Raw genomic sequence first — 27,593 nt, 5'->3', positions numbered from 1 at the left:
TCATCATGGTGGCTTCTCTTGTTGCGGAGCCCAGGCTCTAGGCGCGTGGGCTCAGTAGCTGTGGCGCACGGGCTTAGTTGCTCCACAGCACGTGGGATCTTCCCGGACCAGGGCTCGAACCCACGTCCCCTGCATTGGCAGGCGAATGCTTTACCACTGCGCCACCAGGGAAGTCCCTGGGCCATAGGATCTTATCCACTTGACTTTACCAGCTATTGGCCCCCAGTTTTTGAAGTAATTGCACAGTTTCACTCCCATTAGCAATGTTGATCACACCCTTGCCAGCCTCTGCTTTGTCGGCCTCTGCAGTTTCAGGCTGTCTGGTGGGTGGGCTGGAGTCCCACCGTGGTTTAGTTCCACATCCCTAGTGGCTAAAGCATGGAGCTCCATTTCCTGTTGGCTAGGCTGGGCATTTAGGATATCCTCTTTTGCGAGCTGCCTATTCAAGACCTATACTGGTTTTCTATTGTTTTAGTCTTTTTCTTATTGATTTGTGGGAGCTCTTTATATATTCTGGATATTGTGGACATATGTATGGCAAGCACCTCCTCCCCTTCAGATGTAGACTCTTCTCTCCTCATGGTGACCTGTGATGAGCTGCTCCTGACTGTGGTGACAGTCCTGGGGCGTGTGCACATGTCAGACTGATCAGTCCTGCACCTCAGCAGTTTAGTTGACTGTGTGTCAGTTATGCCTCAGGAAAGCCCTTAAGATACCTTGTATGACAGCAACAACTAACGAAAGACGTGCAACGTCTGTGTAGAGAAATGGGGCCCTAAATAAGTGAAGGATATAAATACCAGAAAGATGTCAGTTCTCTCCAAATTGATATACAGCCTAGGTGAATTCCAAAGTACTTGACAGGTTGACTGAAAACATTTGAGCAAGAACAAGGGCCCCTGGAGAAGAGTGGACCTCTGGGCGGTGGATGTCAGCAGTCATTGCCAAGTGGACGCTAAGAGCGTGCCCTCAGGGCGTCAGCTCACGACGGACAGCAGGCCAGAGGGCGGGTGCAGAGCCAGCCACACCGGGCACAGGTGGCCCGGCTGAGTCAGACGCAGCCTGGCCTCGGGGATCCTAACTCAAGGGCCTTCAGTGAGAAGGGGACACGGCCCGAGGAATGGGAAGTCTGGGGGTGGTGGGTAACCGGCCTTGAGGGTCTTGCCCCCCGGCTCAGCTCCGCTGTCCTCGCTCCAGCCTTGGCTCCGACGGGCTCCCCAGGGTGTGGTGACGGCCCCACCTGCCCCTCCAGCCTTCTGCTCCACCCGCCCCCCTGCATCCAGAAGTGCCGCTCCAGTCTGACAGGCCAGGCCCAGGCAGCATGTGACAGGGAGGGCGCCGGGTCCCCGGAGAGCTGGGCCGAGGGGGGAGGCGGCCTGTGCTGGCTGGAGGGCGACTGCGCAGAGCTCGCTCCTTCCGGGGCTGTCGTGTCAGCTCCCACGTCTTTCCAGACAGAACCCGCCGCTCTGCTGCAGTGACGGGCCGAGGAAGCGGGTCGCTGCCTCCAACGCTTTTTTGAAACTAGGCTGAATATAAATAAAATACAGATGTGTTTGATGGATGAGGCTGGGATTTTTATGAACTTAGCATCGTTTAATGTCAGAACAAAGCTGCCTTAGCTACGCACGTGACTTCTTTACCTCTTCCATCGAGAAAGAAAGGGGTTCGGGGGGTCCTGCTCCCGAGTCCCACCCCGGGCCGTCACCTCGAGTAGGAAATGCAGGTACATCCCACGCAGATCTGACTCGGTCGTGAGTCACCTGTTAAATAACACTAATTTTTTTTACTGAGGTGAAATCCACATAAAATTTGCCATTTTAAAGTGAACAACTCGGCAGCTTTCAGTGCGTTTCCAGGGTTGTGCGGCCACCACTCTGTCTAGGTCCAGGACGTTGTCACGGCCCCAGGAGGACACCCGTGTGCTCAGCGCCATGCCCCCTCCCTGGAGGCCGCCGTCCACTTCCGTCTCTGGTTTGCCTGTTCTGGACACTCTGTGCGCACGAATCCTGCGCCGCGGTGTTCGGGGTTGGCTGCTCTCACGCAGCGTATGTCCTCAAGGTTTGTCCGAACCCCGGCAGGTGTCAGAGCTGCACCCCTTTTATGGCTGAATAATACCCTGTTGTGTGGACCTCCCACGTCCCCTTTATCCATTACGAGCTGATGGGCACTGGGGTCATCGGGGCGGGGGGTGTCCCTGCTCGCTCTGTTCCCGCCCTCATTCCGCCTGCTTCCGTGGGCTCCATGTCCACGGCCGCGTCTGTGTCTGTGGGTCCAGCACCGCCTCGGGGCCCCCATGCGCTTCCTCGACATCCTCTCCTGTTTACTGTCTTATCCCACCGTGGACCCCGCTGGAACTTTCCAGCAGGCCCCCATCCGGGTGCTCCCCTCACTGGGTGTCGCGTGCACCTGTGTGGGGTTGATTCGCTGGAAAAGAACAAGCGCCAGGACCCTGGGCCTGCCTCCTTCTTCGCACGTCAGGGGCTTCCAGGGCGCTGCAGGTGCGGAGTGGGCGGTCCTGCACCTCTGCGTGGATCGGACGGGCTGGAGGAGCCGGGCCGGGAGCTTGTGTGCGACTTCCCCTCCAGAAGCCCTGGGCCCCTTCTGCTTCTGCGTCCTCTCCACGGAGCCTGGACGTGCAGGAAACGCCTGTGTCTACTTTGTCTGGTTTCGCGGTGACCCGGTTCCGGCCTGGGGTGCAGGGTGAGTGTTGGCCACAGGGGGCGGGGGGGACGGGGGCAGGTTGCTTCCCAGGGGGATTGTCTAGGACCGCCCAGCGCACATCGGGGCCTTCGGTGTGACGCACGGGCGCCGGGCTGGCCTGCTGGCTCCGGGGAAGCAGTGACAGTCGCTCAGGGTGTGTTCGAGCCCCCTGAGGTCCATGGAAGGGGTGGCAGCCAGTCTGACTGCCGTCCCACCCCCACAGGGACGACGGAGGGGATGAGGGCCCAACCTGAGCCTCCTGGTGGAATCCAGAGGGATGGTCCAGTGGCAGGGCGTCTGGAAGGAGAAGGGGCCCAGCCAGTCCTCTGGGCGTCCTGGCTCTGGGCCTTGGCCATGTAGGGAGCCCACAGGCGCTGCTGTGATGTGTGGAGCAAACCTGGACGGGGCCTCGTCTCCCCCGCCTCCCTCCCTGTATAATGACGTGCGTCATCCCGTGATTAAAAGGGCGCCACGTGGCCGTCGTGGCCGGGCGAGCAGTGCAGAGGGCAGGGCCTCACCTCCGGAGCACGCAGCCCACCCGAGCTGGGTGCCCCATGTGCAGAGCAGAGCTTGTGCCGCGCCGGCACCGGATGGCGCTGCATCGGCACGAGCCTCAGCGGACCTGCGCCTTGAGTGACGTGGTCCCCCAGGCGAGGGCTGGGGAGCAGGCACCCGGGCACCGACTGGCCAGCAGGGGTTCTGGCTTCCTGAAAGGGGTCCGGGCCGGCCCTGGTGCTGGGCCCTGTCCCACACGCAGCACGCGGGACTTCTTGCTCTGGAAGGGCCCGGCCCCCTCGGGTCGTGGTTCAGGAGCCTGTGTGTGGCGGGGCTGGGGCTTGGGTGGTGTGGTTCTCCTGCCCACGGGACGGGATGGGCCAAGGGGCGGAGATGGGCTGACTGCCCTCCCCAGGGGGTCAGCCTCACTGACGCCACGGCCGGTCTTCTGAGCCAGCCACCTGCTTGGCAGCTGCACTGTCCCAAACCCAGCTGACCTTTCCTTCTCAGGTGGGCCTTTGGTGTGTCTCTCTCCAGCTCAGCAGGCGGGTCCCTCCGAGGCTGCTGACGGCCAGGCTCCAAGTCTGGTGGCACGGGGCGTGGGACCACTTCTGGGGATGGGGCGGGGATGGCCCTGACGCAGGAGCTCCTGCCTTGTGGCCCCCTTTCCCAGCACCGGGGCTTGGCCTGTACTTTTTCTTTCCTGAATTAAACTTAATGCCATTTGTGTTGTGATGTGTGTGGCTCTGGGCCTTGGTGATGTGTGTGCCCCGCCCTTGTCCAGAGATAGGAAACCATGGCAACGGTGGAGGCTGCACGTTGGGGCAGGATTAATAGTTAACCAGCCGCCACTTGAAGGCTGATGGATCCTTAAAGCGGGTGTAAACCTGGCTCCTCCACTGAAGTTAGCTGCCCAGCAGGGGCCCCGTCCCCGACGGTCTGAGGTGAGCGCTTTGCAGGGAAGGCTCTGATTTCCTGTGTGCGGCCCCCAGACGGTCGCTTACATCCCAGCCCCGACAGAGGGGAGGATGTGCAGGGCTGGTGCTCCCACCTGGCCAGGGTGTCCCGGGAGGCTTCAGGGGAAGGCGCTCAGGTGGGGTCAGGACGATCTCCCAGCCTGCGGTCCGGGGGCCCCACTTGGAGAAGAAGGGGGTAAAAGCAGCATTTAGTCCAAGCAGTGCTGCAGGTGGCACAGCCCGAAGCCCCAGGGTGTGGGAGCCTTCGGGGGCCTGGAACTCGGGTGGATGAGGGGCCCCGCCAGGCCTGGGCACAGGTCAGTTTCTGCACACACAGCCATGCATGCATGTGTGTGTAAATGTGCAAACACAAGTGCATGCGTGCACACAGGCACACACGCACACACCTTCCCAGTCAGGCGGCATGTGGCGCCCCTACCCTGGCACCTCGGGCACCCGATAGCTCATGGATCCCTGGAGCCCCCCCTCGTCCCCCAAAAAGCAGAAAACAAGTGTTGGTGAGGGTGTGGAGGAAGCGTCATGGCTTCTCAAAACACCTAAATTACCATATGATGCAGCAGCTCCTCTTCTGGGTCTTTATCCAAAGGAGCTGAAAGCAGGTCTTAAAGAGACATCCGCACCCTCATGTTCACAGCAGCTAACGCGTGGAAGCAACTCGGTGCCCAGCACGGATGGGGGATAAACAAACCGCGGACCCTCCATGCCGTGGAATATCGTTCAGCCTTGAAAAGGAAGCAAATTCTGACGCGCTGGACGCAGATGAGCCTGCGGGACCCTGTGCTCAGTGAAATAAGCCAGACACAAAAGGACGGGTACCGTGGGGTTCCACTCACACGAGGTCCCCACAGCTGTCAAATCCACAGAGACGGAAAGTAGGTGGCGGGTGTCAGGCTCTGGGCCTGCGCCCCCTCTTCCTGGCTCTGCTGCTTGGTGGCGCCCGGGGACTGCGGTGCCCCCTTGCTTCAGTCTCTGGCCGTCAGGTTCCACCGCTTCTTCAGAGGCCCCTCTGTCCTTCCTCTCTGGGGAAGGCGGCAGTGGCTTGGCCGCTCTGTGGTCGGGAGCCCAGAGGCTGCAGACAGGCAGACGGCAGGATGGATGGACAGATGGGACTTCTGCCAGCAGCCCCTGTGCTGAGCCGAGCGTCTCCTACCAAGTGTTGGCCTCGACTTCTAAGCAGGGCCCCTTCCCTGTATCCCTACAGATCCGGACCCTCTCCTTATCCCCTCCAGGAGCCAGGCTCCGTGTGTGTGGCCCAGGGCCCCTCTGTGCGCAGCTGGTGCTGCCCCGGGACACAGGGCCTGCTGACCACGTGCTCCCAGCCGGGCCCCCTCTCGGGGGTTGGGGGCTGGGCTGCTGCTGACACAGGCCCCCAGGGAGCTGCTTGTTCCCAGAGGGGGTGCCCTGCCCTGTCCCTCTCCTGGTGGTCTGCGCCCAGGCCTGATTCTCTCCCTGGTGGATCCGTTGCTGTGCTCCCAGTATTGGCCCCCAGCACCCGGGAGGCACACCCCCCAAACTCGGGGCTCACGTGTGCTGGAGCCTTCCAGCAGTGCTGAGGAGGGAGGGGCGCCCAGAGAGTGGGGTGGGCTCGTGTCCGGATAGGGGGTCGGCGTGCCTGGCACGGGCAAACCCGCCTCGGGGTTCGGGGGTCGGCTGCTCCCGGGGCTGTTTCTCCCCCATCCCTGCCCCCACCCGACACCTGAGCCGGGACGCCTCCTCCCAGCGCCCGGTCCTCGGTGCAGTCCTGTCTGTCTGCATGTCTGGACTGGGAGCCCCCGGGCAGGTTCCCTGGCTGGTGAGGGGGCCCCGTGGCCTTGGGGTCCTGGAGGTCTGTCCTGCTGGTGGTACTGGGGGTCCGGGGGTGAACACCCGGGGATGGTGGAGACAGCCGGCAGCAGGCCTTGGGCAGCAGCCTGGGGGGAGGCGTGGCTGCCCCCGCCCCGGCAGGTGGAGGGGCTGTCTGTCCCGGGCAACCTCCTTGCAGGTCCCGGTGGAGCTGGGCCCAGCCCGCCGGAGACGCTTTATTGATCTGGCTGTTGCCGTCGTCACTAATTTATGAAAGTTTCCGGTGCTGCCTGGGGATGTTGGTGTCAAACGCTGGAACAGATCCAGACGATCTGAGACGGACGGAATCCAGGATAGACAGAGGGAGCACTAAGGGTGTTTCATGGGTCGAAGCCTTTTCGGGACGCAGCCGTGGGGGAAGGTGTCCCACAGAACCCGCCCCCCCCCAGTCCCCCCGGGCAGGGCCGGCACAGCATCTGCAGCCTGCTGGTCTCCGGCCCAGCCACGCCGGGCCCCCTGGGTTCCCAGCCGTCCCCGGGCACCAGAAGCCAGATTGTTCCAGAACCCAGGGCCCCCAGAGGCCTCTGCTGTCTCTTGGCCGCGTCTGCTTCTCAGAAAGGACAGGGCGAGGGCGTTGCTCCCGCCCTCAGGCCGGGCGTTGTGCTGGGAAGGGGCCGCGGTGGTGGAAGGCACAGGGCTGCTCGGGCGCCCCCGACGGGCTGGGGGGACACAGACGGGCAGGAGGCACGGGCCGGGCCGTGAGCCCTTCGAGGGGCCTGCAGAGGCTTCCTGGAGAAGGGCCTGAAGGGAGCAAGGTGGCCCGGCCGGAGTGGGTGCAGGAGTGTCTCCGAGGGAGGGAAGGGCCGGCCCCTGCAGGGGGGTGGTGCTGAGAAGCTGCCCCGCCCTCCCCTCCCCCACCGAGGGGGCGGAGCCAGGACGGATGCCAGGGCCACGGGAAGAGGGCTCAGGCACAGAGACCTGTCCCCTGTCCACGGGGTCGGCTGCTTGTCCTGACTCGGGCAGGACAGTGGAGAGTGGCTGGGGGTGCCTGACGGGTCCCCCCACGCTAGTGGGCAGCGCACGTGATGCTCGGCCGTTGCCAGGTGCCCAGGAACGACCTTGAGGTTGCCCGTCCCACTTCTCTGGAGTCTAGAGGCCAGGCCAGAGCAAACGCTCTATTCCCGTCTCCCCGAGTTTCACCCTCCCGCCTGGGGTTCTCGAGACGTCCACGGGGGGCCAAGGACACCCCTGGTCGCAGGGTCCCACGCAGGGTCGAGCCGGCAGGTGGAGAACTCCATCCCTCTCTTCTGTGGTCCCTCACTGGGGTCTGCTGGACGCTTGAGGAACACCCACCCTCATCGCCTGGTTGCTCTGAGAAGTAAACACGATGATGACCCTGGGGCCTCCGCAGAGGGCCCCCTCCTGGCCCGCTGCTCTCGGCCTGTTGGGTCTCGGTCCCTGCAGACCTGCGGCCTTGGAGGACAAGTGGTGGTGAGCAGGTCAAGGCCTCCGCGTGCCTCTGAAGTGACCACCCGCTGACCGGCTCCCCTGTGTGTGCAGGTGTCCGTGTACACAGGAGGGCTGGCCGGGTGCCCCAGGAGGCAGGGTGGGCCTGTGCCGGGCTGTGCGGGCCGGGCGAGAGCTGCACTGTGGCCGTACGGCTCTGCAGGGACAAGGATGATTTTCTTGGAGTGTTTTTCAAGTCATAGGATGTATGACAAAATCCAATCAACTTCTGCATGCATTTCCACACTGTGTGTATTACAGCTTTGCACATAATCCCCACTTCTGGTGTGGGGCTCTCTCGAGGGTGAGGAAGCTCTGAGGGCAGGCTGGGTAGGGGCAGGCCTGGTCTGGGTTCTGGGTCCAGCCCGGGCCCGGGGCTGCCCTCTGGCCGTGGCTTCTCCGCACGCCGTCTCAGGCCCCGGGATGTTAGGACGTGGGGGTGAGGGGTCGGGAGCAGGGCTGCCCCTCCAGGCCTGTGGGGAGCGTCCACCCCGGGCTCCTGCATCCTCACTGGTGACCACAGCCATGACTTGCGACTCTGCAGCCCGTCTGTTTGCACTCTCCAGGGCCCACCTTCTCTCTTGCCTTCCTCGTTGGGGGCAGCTTTCTGTCTGTTTTAAGAAAAGCCCTGGCTTATGAAAGGACTGCCTTCCGCACCTGGAGTCTGAGCAGGACCCAGTGCTTCCCCACGATGGCTTGTTGGGAGGGGCCCTCTGCCCCTGGGGGTGGGCGCCGACCCGAGTGCTGGACCCTGACGGTGGTCAGTGCCAGGGCGTCCCTCTCCTTGGATGGGAAAGAAGGCTGGGCCAGGCGCACACCAAGGGCAGATAGTTTTAGTTTCAGGGAAAAAGTGTTCAGACGTTACCTTGCCTTTTCTCTTGGGATCCTGTGGTCACTGCACAAGGGCCAGCATTGGGCTTTCTCTGCTGCTTCGTGCAGGTGCTCAGGGAGCAGCGGCCTCCCTTCTCCCTCCACCCCCTTTGCCCGTGAGCCTGTGGCCCGTCCCCTCCCAGCCACTGGCTCAGACCGATGGTGCAGCTGCCTGTGACAGTGCCAGGGCTCCTGTGTCTGGACAGCAAAGGGACAATGAGCCGTGAGCCAGGGACGATTTGTTAGTCCCCCTGGAAACAGAGCCATCAGACTGTTGACCGTGCTTCTGGAAAAGAGCTCCTTGACTTTTCCCTGGGGGTGGTGGTCTCCTGGGGAAGCCCTGAGGTTGGATGAGAAACATCCAATCTGGGAACACGGCTGAAGACTCCTTGCGGGGACAGAGCTCTGTCTGGGCTCCTGGGTTTAGCACTGAGGCAGGTGTCGAGGAAAGCGGCTCGTGACCACTGGGCTCAGGCCCGTGACCCTGACCCAAGCCAGGGCCTGCCGAGAGGACCTGGGGCGGCTCCCCCAAGGCCGTGGGCAGGGCAGGGGGCTGGTGTTGGCGCCTCAACCCTTGTGAAATAGAATGAAAACCTCCCTCCACTCATGCTGTCGGCTGGGTCAAGATGACCTATTTTCATAGCAACGGCTGTGCTTCCCATGGCCAACTCTGCAAATAAAAGCCTTCCTTGAAGAATAAATATTCTCAAAACCCTTGTTTTAAAATATTTATCCGCCCCGAGAGGAGTATGTGCTGGTGCCCGTGGGGCGGGGCCCTGTGGTCTCCTTGTGGACCCCATGCAAACAAGTTTCCTTTGTGCAGGACTTAGCCTCCCGGCAGAGGCGTGTCGGGGTCAGAATTACCTTTTCCTTTTCCCTGCGTTATGACCCATGGGCTGTCGGACACAGGGGAGGGTGTGCTGCAGCGTCCCACAGCAGCGTCAATCGTGTTGGAGTCCTGGTGGACTGTTACTCGGTCCCCGGGGCCCCTGCCCCTCCCCGAGTCGCTGACAGTGGGGGTTGGGCTTTCCTGGCAGTGGCTCTGACCCCCATGCAGTGGCCGGGAAGCTGGGAGGAAAGTGGACGAGCACAGTGTCCCCCGACCCCTCTCTGCCCTGGGACCCCTGCCCCCGTGCACACGCACACGTCTCCCTGCGTTCCTCGGGGCTCCGGCAGCCCAGCGCCCTCCTCTCATTGGTGAGATGCGCCCGGATTCAGTGTTGGGGGAACTTGACACACTTCATCACTGACCCCCCGCAGACGTCTGGGTGACGGTGGTGTTTGCAGTGTCACTCCCACTACATCCTCCTAATTACAGTATCGCTGTCGGCAAACCTGGCCACCACTGTTTTGACAGATCTTGGTCAGTGGGTTTCCTTTGTTCCCGCCTCCTTCGAAGGCCCGGACAAGAGCCGGAGGCGGGGCTGAAAGCATCGGCACTGGGCCGGGGTGGGGGTGGGGCATTCGTGGGAGGTGCTGGTCCTCCCCGGAGTGCATCCAGAGCGCTGTGTGTGGCCAGAAGCAGGCGTGGGGTGGAGGAAGGGACCCAGAGCAGCAGGGGGTCTTGGGTTCTGCTCGGAGGGCTGTGGGGCGGGGTCTCGGGATGGGGGGTGAGCGGCTGTGTGCAGTTGGCACCGCCAGGCGCTCCCTGCCCCAGCAGGTGGGTGGGGGTAGACTGGGCGTGGGCATCAGGGTGGAGCAGCGGTCCTTGGGTCCCCTGAGCAGCCCCCAGTCACTGGAGGGCAGAGGGACCCTGGTTAGCCAGGTGGGCTTGAGGCTCACCTGGAGGGGGTCCAGGCCGGCCACGCCAGGGTCACTGGCGCTGGGGCCGCCACCTTCTGGCATGTTCCTTGCTCGTGGCTTCTGGTCTGAGGCCATGTGCACCCTGCCCAGCCCTGGGCCTGCCCGGGCACCCGGCCTCACTGCTCTCGAGATGCCTGGCAGCCACGCCTGGGGTCCTGTCCCACCCGCGTCTTTCCCGAGCGGCTTCCCTGACTGCCCGCTACACTGTCTGCCGCCTTGCGGCCGCCCTGCCTGTGTCTTAGGAAGTGGGGATACTTGTGTCAAAAACACAGGGCCGGCACCGTGGGCCGCCCAGCGCAGACCGCAGGCCGGGCTCCCCCCGCGGCCTGGCTCGGCGCCCTTAGCCTCCCGACGTCTCTTGGAAGGAGAGGAGCCGTCCATTCAGCCCCTGTTGAAGCTCCTCTACAGGGAGGGACGTGGGTTTCCTTGCGCTTCTGACGTCTTAATGCAGCTGCGTTCCCATCTTTCCTGTTCTGAAAAAGTGAAAGTCTGGTGTTTGTGCTTTTCTCTAAAAATGGTGATTTTCTTGCTGAGCACCCTGCTAACTCACGGGCCTGGGGTGCCCGTGCTCGGGGCTCTTCTGGGGCCATGTGTGTGGTGGGGGGCAGGGAGCACAGCAAGCTGCCCCACAAGGAAGGCGTAACTTCTGCGCCCGGGCCCGCAGGGCTGGACCTCCTGCCCCCAAGGCGCTGGGGTCTGCCATGCACAGCAGGACGGCCCCCGCAGGCCCTCTGGTGGTTCCTGGGCTGGGCCTGGGACACGGCCCTCGTCCTCAGCTCTGTGTGGGAGCAGCCGAGGCTGCACTGACCTCGGGCACGTGGGCGTGCGTGCCTCCGGTGCTTCTGACAAGGGAGGAAGGAGCCCAGGGGCCCCCAGGCGGCAACAGGCCGGGCCTTGGAGGAGACTGGGCGGGCCGGGGGGGCGGTCCCTGGGCCCCGAGCCACCCAGCAGAGCCTGTCTCCCCGCTGCACGGCAGCCACAGCCCCGTGCTCCCGATGCCCCATCCTCTCCCCGCTGCCCACGAGGGCCTTCTCAGACCCCGAGGTCACATGGGTGCCAGTGGCAGGGGCCAGTCCCAGGTTGGCGCAGGGACACCGTCCCTACAAGGGCTGGGGCTGCCCCGCCATCCACCTCTCTGGTTGTGGGAGCTGGTACTGGGGTTGCCTGGTCAGCCCAGCTGTGCTAGTGCAGGTTGACAAGTACGCGGCTTAGAGGCACCCCTGCGGTGTCCGCCAGCACGGGGCCCTGCCACTGCTCGCACGGGGCAGTGTCCTACTGCTGTGCCGGTCCCGGCGCCTTTGTCACCTCTGGGTGCCAGGCTCCATCCCCAGACGGGAGGGGTGAGCCCCACTGGCGGGCGAAGATGCGCAGCTCTGGAGGAGGTGCTGTGCTGGGGTCTCGTGCTGGGCCCCCTCCTCCCTCACTTTCGCCCCACCCCACATGCACACGCACATGCACGTGCACATGTGCGCACACACACATACATGCACATGCACACACACACACATGCACATGCACGCACACGCACATGCACACACATGCGCACATAGGCACCGCTGGAGCCCAGCTGTCCTGTACCGTCTGGCGGAGACGTCGGCAGTGGGTGCTGCGGGCAGCAGGGCGTCTGGGGTTCCTCTGATGGCCTGAGCAGCCCCAGCGCGCGGGGCAGTCGCGGAGTGTATTTAGGTTTTCCCTGGGGAACGAGGCTGCACTGTAACAAGGTGGCGGAAGGGACAAGGCTCTCTGACTGTGTTGGATGCAGCGGGGAGAACAGAACCGCGTGGACAGAGGCCATGGTGCCGGAGTGTCGGAGCGGCTTTGGGAGGCAGCCTCTGAGCTGGGTGGGCGCTGGGGACAGGGAGGCGGGAGCAATCTGGGGCGGCCTCTTCACGGACCGTGCCCCCCAGGTCTGTGCCCCATGGACCCGTGTGTCTCGGGCCTCCCACACCTGGTCACCACCCCAGACAGCTGGTGGGTCACAGACCTGGGGGCACATGGACCTGGGGGCACAGACCTGGGTGAGACCTGGCGGGTAGAGACCTGGGGAGCATTGACCTGGGGGGTAGAGACCTGGGGGCACAGACCTGGGGGGCTCAGACCTGGGGGGTAGAGACCTGGGGGGCATAGACCTGGGGGGTAGAGACTAGGGGGCCCAGACCTGGGGGGCCCAGACCTGGGGGGCAGAGACCTAGGGGGTAGAGACCTGGGGGGCACAGACTGGGGGCATAGACCTAGGGGCACAGACCTGGGGGTGCACAAACCTTGTGGGGCACAGACCTGGGGGGCATAGACCTGGGAGCCCAGACCTGCGGGAGACCTGGGGGCACATGGACCTAGGGGCACAGACCTGGGGGAGACCTGGGGGCACAGACCTGGGGGGCACAGACCGGGGGCACAGACCTAGGGGGCACAGACCGGGGGGCCCAGACCTTGAGGGGCACAGACCTGGGGAGTAGAGACCTGGGGGCACAGACCTAGGGAGTAGAGACCAGGGGGGCACAGACCTGGGGGGCACGGACCATCGGGCACAGACCTAGGGGGTAGAGACCTGGGGGGCACAGACCGGGGGGCATGGACCTGGGGGATATAGACCTGGGGGCACAGACCTGGGGGCGCACAGACCTGTGGGCACACAGGTCAGGCTGGCCCGGGCCTGGGTAGAGACCCGATCCCCCGAGCAGTATGAGGGGAAACCTGCGTGGATGTCGTGAACCCCCATGGCGTGTGTGCAGAGAGAGCGTCAAGTTGGGAGCAGAGGTGGGGGCCCCGGAATGCTGTCCACGCCCCTCCCCTCTGCCGGGCTTCACACTGACAGGCTGGTGCAGGGCGGCGGGAGCGTCCTCCAGCAGGGCTGTGACAGTCAGAAGAGCTGCAGTTTCCCCGGGGTGGGGCTTGCTGTCTGATTTTGTGAAGAAAGTCGGTAGAAATAAGGCGTCGAGTGGTTTCGCTCAGGCTGTGGACGGCCCCATTATCCACCCCGGGGCCCTTGCAGGCTCCCCTCAAGCTGGTCCAGAGGTGCTCACAGGGCACAGCCCCCCCGATACTCAGAGGGCGGGCCACTTATTTATGGGTCTTTGCGGGTTGGGGGCCACTTTCCCTGGGGGGCTGCGGGGTGCCTGGGGCTGAGCTGAGCTGCCCTGTCTGATTGTGTCCCGTCTGTGGGCGGTGCGGCCTGGCCTCACCCCACAGTGAGCCCGGCAAGAGAGGCTGCCCGGCCCCCAGGAGCCCCCCTCTGCCTCGGCTGAGGCCTGCCCTGCAGCACCAGGCCCTGGGGGGAGGTGGGCCGCCGAAGGGCTGCAGGGGCGCCCTGCAGTGTGGGAGGCTCCCCGCAGCGTAGGGGCACTGGGGGACTGCTCCAGCGGGGGGGGCTTGTGGCAGGCACAGCGCCTTTCTGCCACCTCACCTGGCATCCCTGTGTTCTCTCTACAGTGAACCTGGACCACTTCCAGATTCTCCGTGCCATTGGGAAGGGAAGCTTTGGCAAGGTAAGGCCCGCCGGCTGGGGGCCAGGGCTGGACAGCGGTGGGGGCGAGGCCAGCCCCGGCTGGGTCTGTGGGTGGAGGGTGTGGGTGTGTCTCCTGCCAAGCAGGCCAGTGATGCTGGGGCCGCGGGGTGGACTGTTGGCCGAGCTCACCGCTGCTAGGGTTTCTCAGCCCAGGTCTTTGGGGGTCTTGTAGCTCAGCCAGGAGCTGAGGGTGCAGATGGCGCGGCCCCCGGGCTCTTCCAGGCCTGAGACCCTGACACCCTCACTCTCCATACCAAGGCCCATGGTGCAGCAGAACAGCTTTCCTTAGGGACAGAGCCGGCTCGAGGTCTGAGAGGGGAGCGTTTTATATAGAAGCCGCTCCTGGTGTAGCTGATGCCCGGTGTCTGGAGCCACAGTGACGCTCGGACACCACGGCTGCAGCTGGAGCCCAGAGGCCAGGCTTCACCTGTGCCCGTTCCTCCAGGTCAGACAGGGGCAGGACGCAGTGTGGGCGGCCACGCTGCACTTCTCCAGAGAGACCCCTGGAGCCCATTCTCCACTTTGCTTCCGTTTCTCTTGGCCAGATCTGGCTTCCTGATTGTCGCCTTGTTCTGCCTAGAGATGGGGGGTAATTACAACTCAAAGAGGCTTACGGAGCGCTCTGCAAAGGTTAAAATCAGCTCCCGGGACTCTGCCTTGCCAGGCCTGTTGTAGTGAATCACTTCTGAATGGACAGTTTCTTTTCAGCTCAGAGGCCTTGGCAGATGAGGCCTTTGCGCCCCTACGCCCCACACAGCTGTCTGGACGCCGTCTGTGTAAGCCCTGTAAGCCTTTTAAAGGGATTGCTGTGCTGCCAGCGCACACTACCAGAGTACTTGAATGCTGCTAATTATCTCCATCTCACGGTATCACTGTGACTACTGCCTTAGGTTACCAGGCCTGGGGTAATTATAGCCAGAGCAAATTAGCCCCTTTGCACGAATCCATTGAAATGCCGTATGCATTAGGGAGAGAGCATTTTTAACGTCTCTCGGAGTCAGGAGATGACTGATGGACCTGGGCCTTTTGTTGATTGTGCAAAGATGGTCGATCCAAAGATGAGGTCCTTGGTTGATGAGCTTGTCAGACGTCGGTGGCGCCTGAGACAGTCTCCGCCAGCACCGGCGTGTGGGAGGCGAGGAGGGCAGGCAGGGTGGGGCTTAGGGGAAGGTGCCCCCCAACCCCAGGGGGAGGACACCAGCCGAGACTGGGTTTGGGAGGGATGGCTTTACAGGGAGACCTGGGTGTCATCCAGACGACTGGAAAATGGGCCGGGGAGGGAAGCTGGGGCCCCTTGGGGCGAAGACTGACCGGGGTGGGTGGCGCAGTGCCCTGTCCCCACCCACATTGCCCCCCAGGCTGGGCCCCCTGCACCCCTGCGAGGGGCTCGTCCTCCCCTCAGGTGCACAGCTGGGCAGCCCGCCCGCCCCGCAGTGTCTGCAGACCCCAGGATTCTGGCTCCTTCAACCGTTCTTGGCTCTGAAAATCCAGCTGGCCACAGGGTCCCAGGAATGGGGCTCTTCAGAGTGGGGTGACAGGAGGAAGTGTGGGGTACTGCCAGGGTTTTATCTTCAGACGCAGGTTACGGTGTAATTGGAGGGCTGCTTCCTCCTCCCTAGTTAGGCCTCCAGGGGACTCTGGGCCGTGGTTGCCGGTGCCGGTGCCAGTTATGTGTCTGGAATGTGGGTCTGGTCCTTCCGCTGCCCTCGGTGGCTGGGCGGTGACCCCATGAGGAGAGGGAGTGAGGATTTGGAGCCGGCTCCAGTGTGCACGGCGGGGCCACTTGCGCACCCGTTTACACGTGGCCTTATTTCAGAGGGTGTGCGCTGGCTCAGCCATGCCCGGATGCCCAGTGAAGACCGGCTATACGAACTGCTGGGGAACACCTCTCGGCCAAGTGGGTGTGAATTTCAGCGGCCCACTGACGCCCGCCCCCTGCACCCCCATGCACGGAGGCACAGTGGTCAGTGTGTGTGACGTGACCCGTCTGCCCCCAGCAAGGTAGCCATTTACCTCGTGGTTGCTCCACCCTTCAGGGCAGTAGCTCCTGGAGATGGATTATCCAGATTTGCTGTATGTGGTCCTTGGATACAAGACTGGATATTGTGTTTCGTTTTGTTTCCAGTTTTTTACGGTGGTAAATTATACAGCACATGGAAGGTACCATCTGAACCATGTTTAACTGCACAGCCCAGTGGCATTAAGTACATCCCCACTGTCGTGCAGCCGTCACCCCCCCTCTCCAACCTGTGAAATGAGATCCTGCACCCAGCTAACAACCCCCAGCCTCTCCCAAGTTCCCAGTTCTTGGAGAAATCATATCCCAGGGTAGAGAGCTTTGTTCTTCAAGGCAGAGCAGAAGCTGGTGGTGGTCTGGCCCAGCAGCCATGAGTGGGGAGAACACAGCCCCCACTAGCCTGGGGGGTGGACTGGGCTCTGTCCGTGGGCCTTCTGGGACGTCATGGCCACCTGACCCCGCGAGGAGGCTGGGACCGTCCTCAGAGCAGAGAGGTCGGGCCGGAGTGATGCTGCTGACAGGACACTTCCTGCCCGCCCCTGTGCCCGTGCCCACGCGGCGCTGGCAGCTGGGAGGCTTCCCACGGCCGTGTCTGTGCAGATGTGAGCCCCCAGCAGCGGGCCTCCTTGGGGGAGGGGCAGGTCAGCACCACAGGTGTAGTGGGACTGTGGGCCTCCATGGTGATGCTTGTGGCAGCCCTCGGCCAGGCATTGTGTGTCGTACCCGGAATCTCAGACTGCAGGTGACACACGCTTAATTCAAGAGGGCTGAAAGGGGTGACAGATAAGAGCTAATGTCACCAGGGTGGGGAAGGCCCCCGAGGCAGCTGAGCTGGGCTGGGCTCCTGCCAGGGCTCATGGTCTCTGCCCACCCGGGCCCTCTCTCACCCGCTCAGCTCTGGATGACCTCCGAGCTCCACGGCCAGAGAGACGAGGGCTGCTGTCCTCCCGCCCTGGCCTGAGGTGGCCCGGGGCAGCCCTCTGATTGGCTGGTGTGACCACGTGCTCCTGCCCTGCCCACTCACTGTAGTCGGGGCATGGGCTATAGGGATCCACAGGGCGCTGCAGTTGGTCCCTGTGAGCTGGGCAGTCCCCACCTTGACCTCACTGCCCCTGCCTGCACAGAGCATTTGCTGGCGTAGCTGGGTCTTTTCCTAGCAGAATCAGCGGCTGGCGGGGGTCAAAAACAGGGCTCATTCACAGGGGTGCGTGGAGTGGGGAGCCCGGCGGGTGGGGCTTCGGGCTCAGACCTTTGCCTTTGGGGGCCCTTCCCAGCCAGCCTCTCCTCCTCCCCTTTCCCTTCCTCCCCACCTCCGACCCCGCTCCCTGCCCCCCTCTCTACTTCCCAGCCTGGCCTGGCCTGCTTCCCTCCCTGCCCCAGGCCCGAGGCTGCCCTGGGGAACCTCAGACCAGCCCCTGGGTCCGTGTTGGGGGCACCAGCCCTGTGGACCAAGCTGTAGGCCCCAGACCGCCACCCCTGCCACCTCCAGTGCACAGCCCGCCTACCCGCTGGGGCTGGCCTGTGGGGTCCTGCCTGCCTCTGCCCCAGGTTCCGGGTCTGGCTCGTTAAGAACCAAGCTCCCAGAGGCCTGTTCCTCTGGAATTGCTCATGGCTTAGTCTCTGCTCAGTTCATGAACACCAGGGCGGTTCCAGCCACAGGACTGAAGGGTCTCGTGGTCGGGGGGGGGCCCTCATGAGCATCCTGTGCTGGGGCATCTCCTACCCCACCCCAAGGCAGGCCCTCCTTGGTGCCCTAGAAACCTCCTTGAAAGGAGCCCGCCCTCAGGGGGAGGCAGGGCTGTCCTGCATCGTTACATCCACAAAGGCCGCCCTCAGATGTCTTTCTCCCACACACGCGCCTGCCGCCTCCTTCCAGCTGTGGGTCCACCGGGGTTGAGGCCCCACCCCACCCCGTTCACAGCCCCTGCGCCCCTTCAATCCTTGGCTCTGAGAAGCCCCCAGCCCTGGGCCCTGAGCTGACGTGGACACAGCTCTCACGAAGCTCGGCGGCCCCTCGGCGCGCAGTGAGTGCCCCGCGGGGCCTGGAGCAGAGTCCTGAGCTTCCCTGGGGCCGCGTGGGGACTGTGCACGGGCAGCGGGCCCCCCTGGGAGGAGGGCCGGGCCACCTCCCCGCCCTTGACTCCTCCAGCTGTGGCCTCACCTCCTGCCCTGGGGCCCAACCTGTGAGCTGTGGCACCCTTGCTTTGCCCTTTCCTGGGGCCACACTGGGGTGTGCCTCCCCCTCCTGGGCACCCGTCTCCCCGGCTGCAGCCCAGGTGAGCCTGACGTGTGGCTGCCCTCTGGGCCCCTCTGCTGGGGCTGCCCTGCCCTCCACGTGCATGTCCACGGGTCCCTGGCGCCCGGGACTTATGGGGCCCCTGCTGGGGAGGGGGCCTGGGGAGCAAGGCTCTGCCTCCTTGTCTGGGGCCGTCAAAGGAACTGGAAGGTCCCAGGCAGTCCTTCAGGTTCCCCCGGCCTCCAGCTGCCCAGCCCGGGGCCTGTACTCAGCGGCTCCTGGGAATCAGGGTGCTTTTCAGGTGTGATGGGCATGAGCTCCCCGCCTCAGCTTGGGTCTCCCCAAGCTCTGTCCAGCTGGACGATGTGGCTGCAGTTTATTCCAAGGCAGATCGTTTCAGTGGAATAATTAAGACTTGGAGAAAATCGGCCTATTTTTTTGTGGGTGTTGGTGATGGCCTAGCCCTCAAACGCCACCACCCACCCACCCCACCCCCGTGTGTGTGTGTGTGTGTGCGTGCGTGTGCGCGCGCATGCACGCACACGCGCGCACGCAGTGGGGCCTCCCCGCCAGCACTGCCAGCCAGGTTTGATTTGCATCCAGGAAATTGAATTCCAGCTCCATGCTGCACTGTCACAGGATTACTGCAGGACCTGTCGATGGGCGTTTGCTTCGAGCCCCCGACCCCCCTGATCAGTGGTGTTTGCAGCCCAGTGCAGGGTCGCAGCCCCCAGGGCCCCTCTGGGACAAGCTCTGTTGAGGGGGCTTGCACGTGTGCACAGGGTGGCGACAACTTCCAGGATCACGCTGACCCCTAGGGCTGGGCCCTGGTCTGCTGTGTAAGTGGGCAGTGTCACTTGGCCCTTCTCTGGCCACACCGCTCCTCCCGAAAGCCTGGACTCTCCCTAGGGCTCTGGTTACCTGAGGACACGCAAGGTGTGTTTCTACTTTTAGAGGGAACGCCTGTGGCTTCCCCACCTTTTTCCCAGCGGTGGGGCGGTGGGCTAGAGGTAAGAATCAAATGTCCCGTCTCTCCAGATGGAACTTGCCTGATGACACCTGTGCCTCATGGCTGCCCGCCCCCCTCCCCCTCCCTCCTTCCTTTCCTGCCCGCCTGGCCTCCCTCCTCCTCTGGCCCCCAGGCCCCGTGCGTCCTCCCTGAGTTCTCGGGAGGCCATCGCGACGCAGAGAACTCAGCTCCACCCCGAGCTTTGTCTCACGCTGGCCTTTGTTTACAACGATCGTTACTACTTTTACACTCAGAACAAAGAAAATATTCTGCTTTGGAAAAGAACTTCACTCTCTCTGGAATTCAACATTTTTCAGTTGGCAAGCTCAGCTGCTCTGTCCATCCGTCCGTCTGTCTGTCCTCAGGGGGAACCGCTGCCTGTCCTTGGCTCTGTGCGGCCTCTGCCCTGACTCAGGGACTCCGTTTTGTTCTAACCCCCAGAAGCCTTCAGAGCGTAACAGCTGCCCAGCTCATATGATCCTCCAAAACGTCAGCTGCCTCGTGTATTTATTTTTCCAATTGAGCTTTCAAATAATTTCGTCAAGATCAAAAAATAAACTCATTGAAATTTGAGTAGGAATTGCATTTTAAGATTAAATGGGAGGAAAGTTGTTATCTTACCCCCCTGGGGATCCTTCACATTTTGGCGTGTTTAGTATGTATTGTTCTTATAGTTGTTTTATGTTCAGCTGTTATGTATCACCTTTTATGTTACTGTGAATATGTTTTATTTTCCAACTTTATTTCCAGTTTATTGGACACGGCGGCTTCTGTCCCCCGGCCCGCTGCACACTCCCCTCCACCCCCATTGCCCTCTGCCTGCCCTCAGCTGCTGAGGGCAGGGGCGGTGCTGGGTGCGGGATGTGGGTGGCCCCAGGTGTGGGCGGAGGGTGGTGGCCTGGCTTTGCCAGCTTGTGGATGATCCCTGCCAGGGAAAGTGAGGCCCCCTCCTGCCTTAACCAGGGGCGTTTGGGGCTAAATGTGCTCCCATGATGCTGTCTGTGGGGCAGAGGTGGGTCTCCACTCTCGACTGGGCTCTGAAGAGCCCCCTAACAGTGGGCAGCCGGCCAGACCGGGCAGCATCAGGAAGTGAGTGTCGAGGCATCTGATGGGCACAGCCCTGCAGGAGGAAAGGCTGGCTCCTGGGAGCGGGGGCGGGGCATCCCTTGGCGAGTCCCAGAGGCCCTGGCCCTGGATGCGGAGCTCTGCACAGTGGGCGGGACTTGGCGTATGAGCAGGGGCGTCCAGGGCTCCATCCTGCATTCCAGCCCCTCTGGCTCCCGGGGCCTTTTCTTGACTCTGGGTGGGGTCCTGCCCTCACTGGCCAGGCCTCTCACCCACTGCTCTGCATACCCCACACCCCACGGCACCCCTTTTTCCTCTCTCTGCATCTGCACAAAGGCTGGGCTGGAACTGACACGGGGGCTGCTTCTGGGGTGCCTGCCGCCGTCAATGTTGGGGTGGGAGGGCCCGGCCACCCTCTGCCCTCCCCCAGCCCAGGCCCATCAGGAGGCCGTGGGTTCCGAGTCAGGACACTCGCTGTGAAATAGGGCAGGGATGGGGGCTATTCTCCAGCTGTGAGGCCCAGGGACCCTTTTCTGGTCACCTGGGCCCAACCTGGGGGTGAGATGCTCATCCCTGGCCTCTTGCTCCTGCAGAAGGAGGGCTGGTTCGGTGATTATTTGGGGAGGGAAGGAAAGCACCAACCTCAGGGGATGAAGTGGCCGGAGCCCAGGCCCGTGGCTTTGTGTTTCTCCAGTTTGTGGGGAAAGAAGTAAGATGATCCCAGCCATCCGAGGGGTCTCCTACCCACCCTGACCCTCGGGTGGACCTGGGGGATGGGGTGGGTGGGAGAGCAAGAGAGTGGTTGCAGGGAGGACAAGTACCGTCCTGGGGGCCCTCGGCCTTGCCTCTTTTCCCGGACCCTGTTCTCAGGGCACCCCAGTGATGCCACCTTGCCCAGCCTCCCCCCGCTGCCATCTGAGTGAGAAGCCTTTGCTTGCGATTGCTATGGCAACACCTCGGCGGGTGGCAAATGATCAGCCCTCCTGAGCGCTGCTGTGACATCTTGCTGAGTTAACCCAGGAGAAGCTGCCTGGAGTTCCGTGCATCCCTTATGGCGGAAACGCCGTGAGGAGAGGGCAGCTGTGGCCGAGAGCGTGGAGGCATCGGGTTCTGGGATTCGAACCTGGCTGTCCACAGCCACCACCGGGGCTGCTGGAGACAGCTTTGCCTGCAGCCCATCCTCAGCCCCGTGATCTCTGGTATTTACACTGGTGGCGAGTGCTGCGCTCTGGCCCTTGCCTTCACCGTCCGGCTCCCTGTCCAGGCTCGAAGCCCCTTCTCCTGAGATGTCCAGGCGCCAATCTGGACTCTGGATTTCAGAAACATGTGCCTGCATGCTGTGCCCCGGACATTCGGCCCAGGCTCCATGTTCCCATTGCACCCTCGACTGCGACCACACAGGTGGTCTCGGGGGGGCCGTGAGCAGCATCGTTGAAGGCAAGCAGGCCTGCCGCCCGCCCCCTCTGCCCGCCACTGCCCACGCAGGGCAGGGCCAGTCCATGGCTGCAGCCCAAGCAGATGTCATGGATTTGTCCCCATTGTCAGAGAGCCCCGCCCCCAGACCTTCGAGCAATGGTGTTTCTTGACTCCATTAGTTGGGACATACGTTGGCTTGATATTAACTTTTAAAAAAAATTAGAGTAAAAGTCACATAACAAAATTTACCACCTTTACCACTTTTAAGCATACAATTCAGTGGCATTAGGTACATTCACACTGGTGTACAACCATCATCATCTCGGGAACTTTCTCATCGCCCCAAACAGAAACTCTGTCCCATTAAACACTAACTCCCTACCCCCTCCCTGAGCCCCTGGTAACCTCAAATCTACCTTTCTATCTCTATGAATCCGGCTAATCTATGTATCGTATATAAGTGGAATCCCACATTGTCACTGGCTTAACTCATTTAGCTTGATGTCCTCCAGGTCCATCCATGTTGTAGCCTGTGTCAGAATCTCCTTCCTTTAGAGGCCGAATAGCATTCTGTTACGTGGATGGACACATTTTGCTTCCCTGCTCATCCATTGATGGACACTTGGATTCTTTCCACCTTTAGGTGAGTGTGAATCAGGCTGCTGTGAACCCAGGTGTAGAAACACCTGTTTGGGTCCCTGCTTTCAATTCTCCTGGGTGCATGCCCAGTGGTGGAATTGCTTGATCATATGGTGCCTTGTGATATTTTAATAGTAGAGCTTTAATTTCTGTTTAGATCTCTGTTTATTGGCCTATTCAGGATTTCAACTTCTTTTATGCTCAGTTTGGATAATTTTCTGTGTTGCTTGGTTTTGTTCAGGTTTCTGTTGTTTTCTCTAGCTGTGATGGTGAGACTGGGGTGGGGGTGATGCCCTCGGGTGGGATAGGGTCTTCTCTGCCGAGGCTCAGATGCAGGCACCGGGTCTGGAGAACGTTTCCTGGACTGAGCTGACAACCTGTCCCCGTGGGACCAAAGGCCCAGGTCAGCCTGCCTGAGACCCCAGGGGGCGGAGGCCTGGGTGCGCAATTAACGTTGTGTTTTTACTTAGCTGTCATTTTTTAGAGATTACCTTTTATGTTACAGTTAACGATTATGTAAGACACTTGCATGATGTCAGGTTAAAATCTGTAAGACAAAGTACAGCCTCGACTGCTGTTCCTTCTGTCCTGTTTCCACCTTCCTCCTACGGATATCCCTTTCTTTTTTTTTTTAACATCTTTATTGGAGTCTAATTGCTTTACAATGGTGTGTTAGTTTCTGCTTTATAACACAGTGAATCAGCTGTACATATACATATATCCCCATATCACCTCCCTCTTGCATCTCCCTCCCTCCCTGAATATCCCTTTTGAAAAAGCTTGGTTTATATTTCCGTTGGTTCCTTTCTACTATATTCACATGACCTGCTTCTTAAATGCCCGGTAGCCTGCTGTTCACATGCTCTCTACACTTTGCTTTTGACTTGACGGTGTTTCTGCAAGTCATGCTTTTCGTTCAGAGCCACCCCGATCCCTGCCCTTTGTAGCCGCACAACCCGCCACGGCGTGGGCATGCTGACGAGCTCCCACGGCTGCAGCAACACGAACGCGTCACCTGACAGTTGTGGAGTCAGAAGTCTGAGACCGGTCAGCCCTGGGCTAGAGTCGCAGTGGGGCAGGTTCGGGGGAGCACCCGTGTCCCGCCTTTTCCAGCTTCCGGAGGCGCCCCGTTCCCGGGCTTGTGGCCCTGCCTTCCTGGGAGCTCTGCTCCTGTGTCACCTCTTCTCTGACCCCCCCGCCACCTCCTCTGGCCCTTCGAAGGGCCCGGTGGTCACTCTGGGCCCACCTGGATCATCCAGAGCAACCCCTACATCTCAGCATCCTTCACATACCCCCATCGGCAGGGTCCCCTTAGCCACATGAGGTGGCATGTTCGCAGGGGTTGGGACATGGGCATGTAGGGCCCATTGTCTTGTGACCACACGTGTTCCTGGTGAGTGTTAGGCTGCTTCCTAGCTTTGTGACCACAGGCGGGGCCGCGGGTATCATGCCTCACACATGACCCAGTGCGTCTTTGGTTGGTTCCTAGAAGTGGGCTGCGTGGGATGCAGGATGGATGCACGTGTAATGCTGCCAGACATGCCAGCCGTCCGTGGGGCTCGCGCACCCCTGGGCCCCTGCCCAGGGCTGCTGCCAGGGCTGGGCCTCCACCAGCCTGACAGGCGAGAAATGGCATCTCTCATTTCTTTTATGACAAGCAAGGTTGAGCATCTTTTTAAAATGTTTGAAGACCATTTACACATCCTTTGCCCCTTTTTCTTTTGGGCTGATGGTCTTTTTTATTTTTAAAGCCTCGTTATATATTAGTGATATTAACCTTTTATTTCTAAATGAGTTGCAAGTATTTTCCCAGTTTATTATTTCTCTTTCCACTTTGTTTCTGTGGGTTTTTTCCACGTAAAACATTTTTACTTGTATGTAGTCGTGTTTGTCAGTCTTCTTCCTTGTTGCTTTCAGATTTGGGGCCACAGGGATGCATCCCCCCTTCTAGCTATAGAGGACCCCATCCGGTTTCCTTCATCATGTCTGTGTTTCCTTAATCATGTTAAACCTATTATGCATTTGGAATTTATTCTGGCTTGTAAAGTGTCACAAATGGATCACATTACATCTTTATGTAGCTGTTTGGTTATCGCAATGCCATTTTTTTCATAAAAAGTCTATTTTCTCCATAAATTTGAGACGCCGCCTTTGTTATGTACTAAGTATCCTTATGCAGTTGGGTCTATTTCTGGGATTTCTCTCCTGCCCCTTGGCCTGCCTGCCTGTTCCACTGTAGGACCGCACGTTATCACAGAAGGTGTATATAACACGCTCTAATACCTGATAGGGCTCACGTCCTTGCCTTGCTCTTCTTTTAAAGTTTTCTTCTTGGCTTTTTTTTTTTTTTTTTTGCGGTACGCGGGCCTCTCACTGTTGTGGCCTCTCCCGTTGCGGAGCACAGGCTCCGGACGCGCAGGCTCAGCGGCCATGGCTCACGGGCCATGGCTCACGGGCCCAGCTGCTCCGCGGCACATGGGATCTTCCCGGACCGGGGCACGAACCCGTGTCCCCTGCATCGGCAGGCGGACTCGCAACCACTGCACCACCAGGGAAGCCCTCTTCTTGGCTATTTTTACTTGATTGTCTTTCCCTATGAATTATGTGACCAACTTGTCAGCTCCAGGAAAAAAAAATCTGCCAAACGTGTAAACAGCGTTCAATTAAAATGAAAATTACCCCGCCGTTTGTCACCAACTATTCCAGGCCTTGGAGGCACTGCTGCGGCCAGTGCCATGTCACACGGAAAGCCCGGGGCTGCCCTGGTGCCCTGGGATCTGCAGACTTTATTCCTTTTCACGCTTAGATCTAATTCCATTTCCTCTTTGTCTGTGTTAAGTTGATTATGGGAGGACGCAGCTCAGAAGCCGAGACCAATTCCATTTGAGGAAATGGTTTCATGGGACCAATGCTCTCAGCCTTGGAGGCTGCTCATAAAATGCCAGAGGCTTTCCGGCCCTTCGGTAAGTGCTGCTCTGTGTAAGCTGCGGCCGGGGTCCCTCTGCACCAAACCCCAGCGCTTTAAACGGCCTCTGATTGTAGCCTCTCCCGTTGGGGGCTCTGCGGAGCCCGCAGGGGCCCGGCCCACTCGGCCTCTTCCAGCTGGGCCGCTGGGGGCCTAAAGCCCTTTTCGGCTGCTCCGCCAGAGAGCGTTCGGATGCCACTGACTCTAAGGGGAAGCCCAGCACCGGCTCAAACAAATGTGAGTGTGCCCGGCGGCCGTGGGCCTCCCGGGGCTGGTCTTGGCCGCCTGGGGCCACGCTGGCGCCCCCTGGCCTGGGTGGGACAGGATGGTGAAGGAGCTCAGGGCGTGGGCTGGACTGGGGCCGCCTGGACAGGGAGGCGGGAGGGTGCCTGGGGGAGGCCAGTGGGAGCCGGGCGGGCCAGTGCCCGCAGGCCTGGTCACGGACACTGGCAGGAAGCAGGATGTTCTCACGGCCGTGACAAAGCACCACAACTGGGCGGCCTCAGACAACAGAGATGTGTTCTCCCATGGTCTGGAATGGAGGTGGCTGCGGGCCGGCCCCTCCTGGGGCTGGAGGGGAGGCCGGGTTTCCCCTCTCCTCCCCTAGGGTTTTCAGCCGGACCTGAGAATTAAAGTGACGTAAGGCAGAGGAACAGGAGAAAATCATACACAGTTAATGTAAGTTCACGTTAAAAAGCATACACATTGTTTAACGTAAGTTTTGGGTGACGCCGGAGCCCTCGTAAGGAAATGAAGACCCAGAGAAGACGCAAAACCTGAACGTTTCTGTGCTGGGTCGGACAAAGCGGCGACGTGGAAAGGTAACTAGAGTCCGTGGGAGGCCGAAGGAGGAGAAAAAATGCTTCAGCAAGGCCTCTGCTTGCACAGAATTCTCTCGGCCTGGACTTCCCATCCTGAGGATAGGATCATCCACACGGGGTGATTCCCTGGTTGCAGAGAGAAAATGAGGTGCAGGTGCCCTCTTGCCCTGCTGCTCTGTGAGGGTCGTTGGCTGGAGGCGATCATGGCCAGATGCACCTTTCAGGGCGTGTCCCACCGCCCTGATTCCCCCCAACACCCCCCGTCAGGAAGAGTCACAGCTGTGAACTGCTCCATGTCTCAGTGAACCAGTTTCTCAGTCCTGAGCACAGGTCAGTTTAATTAAGCAGTCGTGTCTCATTTTAGGAGGCGGTGTTGGAGGGCCTTCCCGCCGAAGTGAGGCCTTTGCATGGTCTGAGCAATCAGCGTTTAGTGGGAGGTACTTCTGTGGAAACAAAGGAAAAGCCACCTGTCCAGCCGGGTCTGAGTCCAGAGGGTGGTCAGCCGGGGGCATTTCCAGGAGGGTGGTCTCTGTGACTCCCTGGATGGGGGGGGCAAGGGCAGGTGGTGGCAGTTCCGCTGCTTTTCCTGGGCTGCAGTAGGGACGTGGCCACGGCGTTGGGTGAGCTCTGAGCAGCCCCCAGCCAGCACCAGGGGGATGGTCCACGTGTAACCTGTGTGATTTCTCTGAAGTTTATACTAAATCATCAAGCTTCAGCTTGTAGGGGAAGTTTTTATTTCTCATGATTCCAGGTCAGAAGGGTAGGAGAGAAATTGGAAATGTTAATTGCTGACAAAGAGACGTGGCCGTTTGACACCCCACAGGGTGTGCTGTGCTTTTGCCGCCTTGTCCGACCCAGCACAGAAACATTCCTTTTGCCTCTTCTCTGGGTCTTCATTTCCTTACGAGGGCTCCGGCGTCACCCAAAACGTACATTAATCGCTGGCAAAGAGACATGGCCGTTGGACACCCCACAGGGTGTGCTGTACTGTTACTGAAACAGAGTTCTGTCCTACAATCACCCCCATTCTTAATAGAGATAGTGGAAGATTAATTTGTTTGCAAAATCAGTCTGGTTTCATTAAACTTGGCCTGATTATTGATATCAGTGCAGCAAGAGTAGATTGAACATGTAGGTCTTTTAAGTCTGCTTTGCTGGAACTTTTATAAGGAATTCCAGATTAGACTTTTAAAAGCCTCTCGAGGCTAAGAAGCCAAGCCAGCAACTTGTCACCAGACTGTACCTTCAGCACCCATGAATTTGGGTGCATTCCTCTCTTCTCGATGTCCCCAGAACATCCTGAGATCCCTGGACCTGCTAAGACGCGACCTTTACTCACTTGTGAGGTCATGAGCCCCGTAAGCCAGGCACTAGGCCACAACCTCCTGGGCTTTACAAGCATTGCTCCATAGGGTCGACCTTAGTCTGTGGTCACACCTGATTCGAGTGTCAGGTATTTTTGCTGTAAACATCTTTGTCCCAAGCAGTTTCCCTGTACATCTAATTGGCTGTAAAAGATAAAATAACTGGTTGACAGTTTGGTTTTTTTTTTTTTTTTTTTTTTATTAGTTTCTGCTTTATAACAAAGTGAATCAGTCATACATATACATCTGTTCCCACATCCCCTCCCTCATGCATCTCCCTCCCTCCCACCCTCCCCATCCCACCCCTCCAAGCGGTCACAAAGCACCGAGCTGATCTCCCTGTGCTCTGCGGCTGCTTCCCACTATCTATCTACCTTACGTTTGGTAGTGTATATATGTCCATGCCTCTCTTTCCCTTTGTCA

At 60.4% G+C, this 27,593-nt stretch overlaps 1 protein-coding gene across 1 annotated transcript in view; it reads left to right on the top strand.

The window, feature by feature from the left end:
* The window catches only part of STK32C (serine/threonine kinase 32C), a gene marked incomplete at both ends in the record, with an annotated part of 89,149 nt that overhangs the window by 33,422 nt on the left and 28,134 nt on the right, over window positions 1–27,593 (top strand). The window contains one exon of the mRNA XM_079709203.1: window positions 13,563–13,618. Coding sequence (XP_079565329.1) covers window positions 13,563–13,618 — 56 coding nt within the window. The remainder of the gene's footprint in view (window positions 1–13,562; window positions 13,619–27,593) is intronic.

The sequence above is a fragment of the Hyperoodon ampullatus genome (assembly GCF_949752795.1).
Source record: "Hyperoodon ampullatus genome assembly, chromosome: 1".
Taxonomy (NCBI): Eukaryota; Metazoa; Chordata; class Mammalia; order Artiodactyla; family Ziphiidae; genus Hyperoodon; species Hyperoodon ampullatus.
The sequence above is the reverse complement of the archived record's forward strand: the minus strand, read 5'-3'. Positions and strand labels throughout refer to the sequence as shown.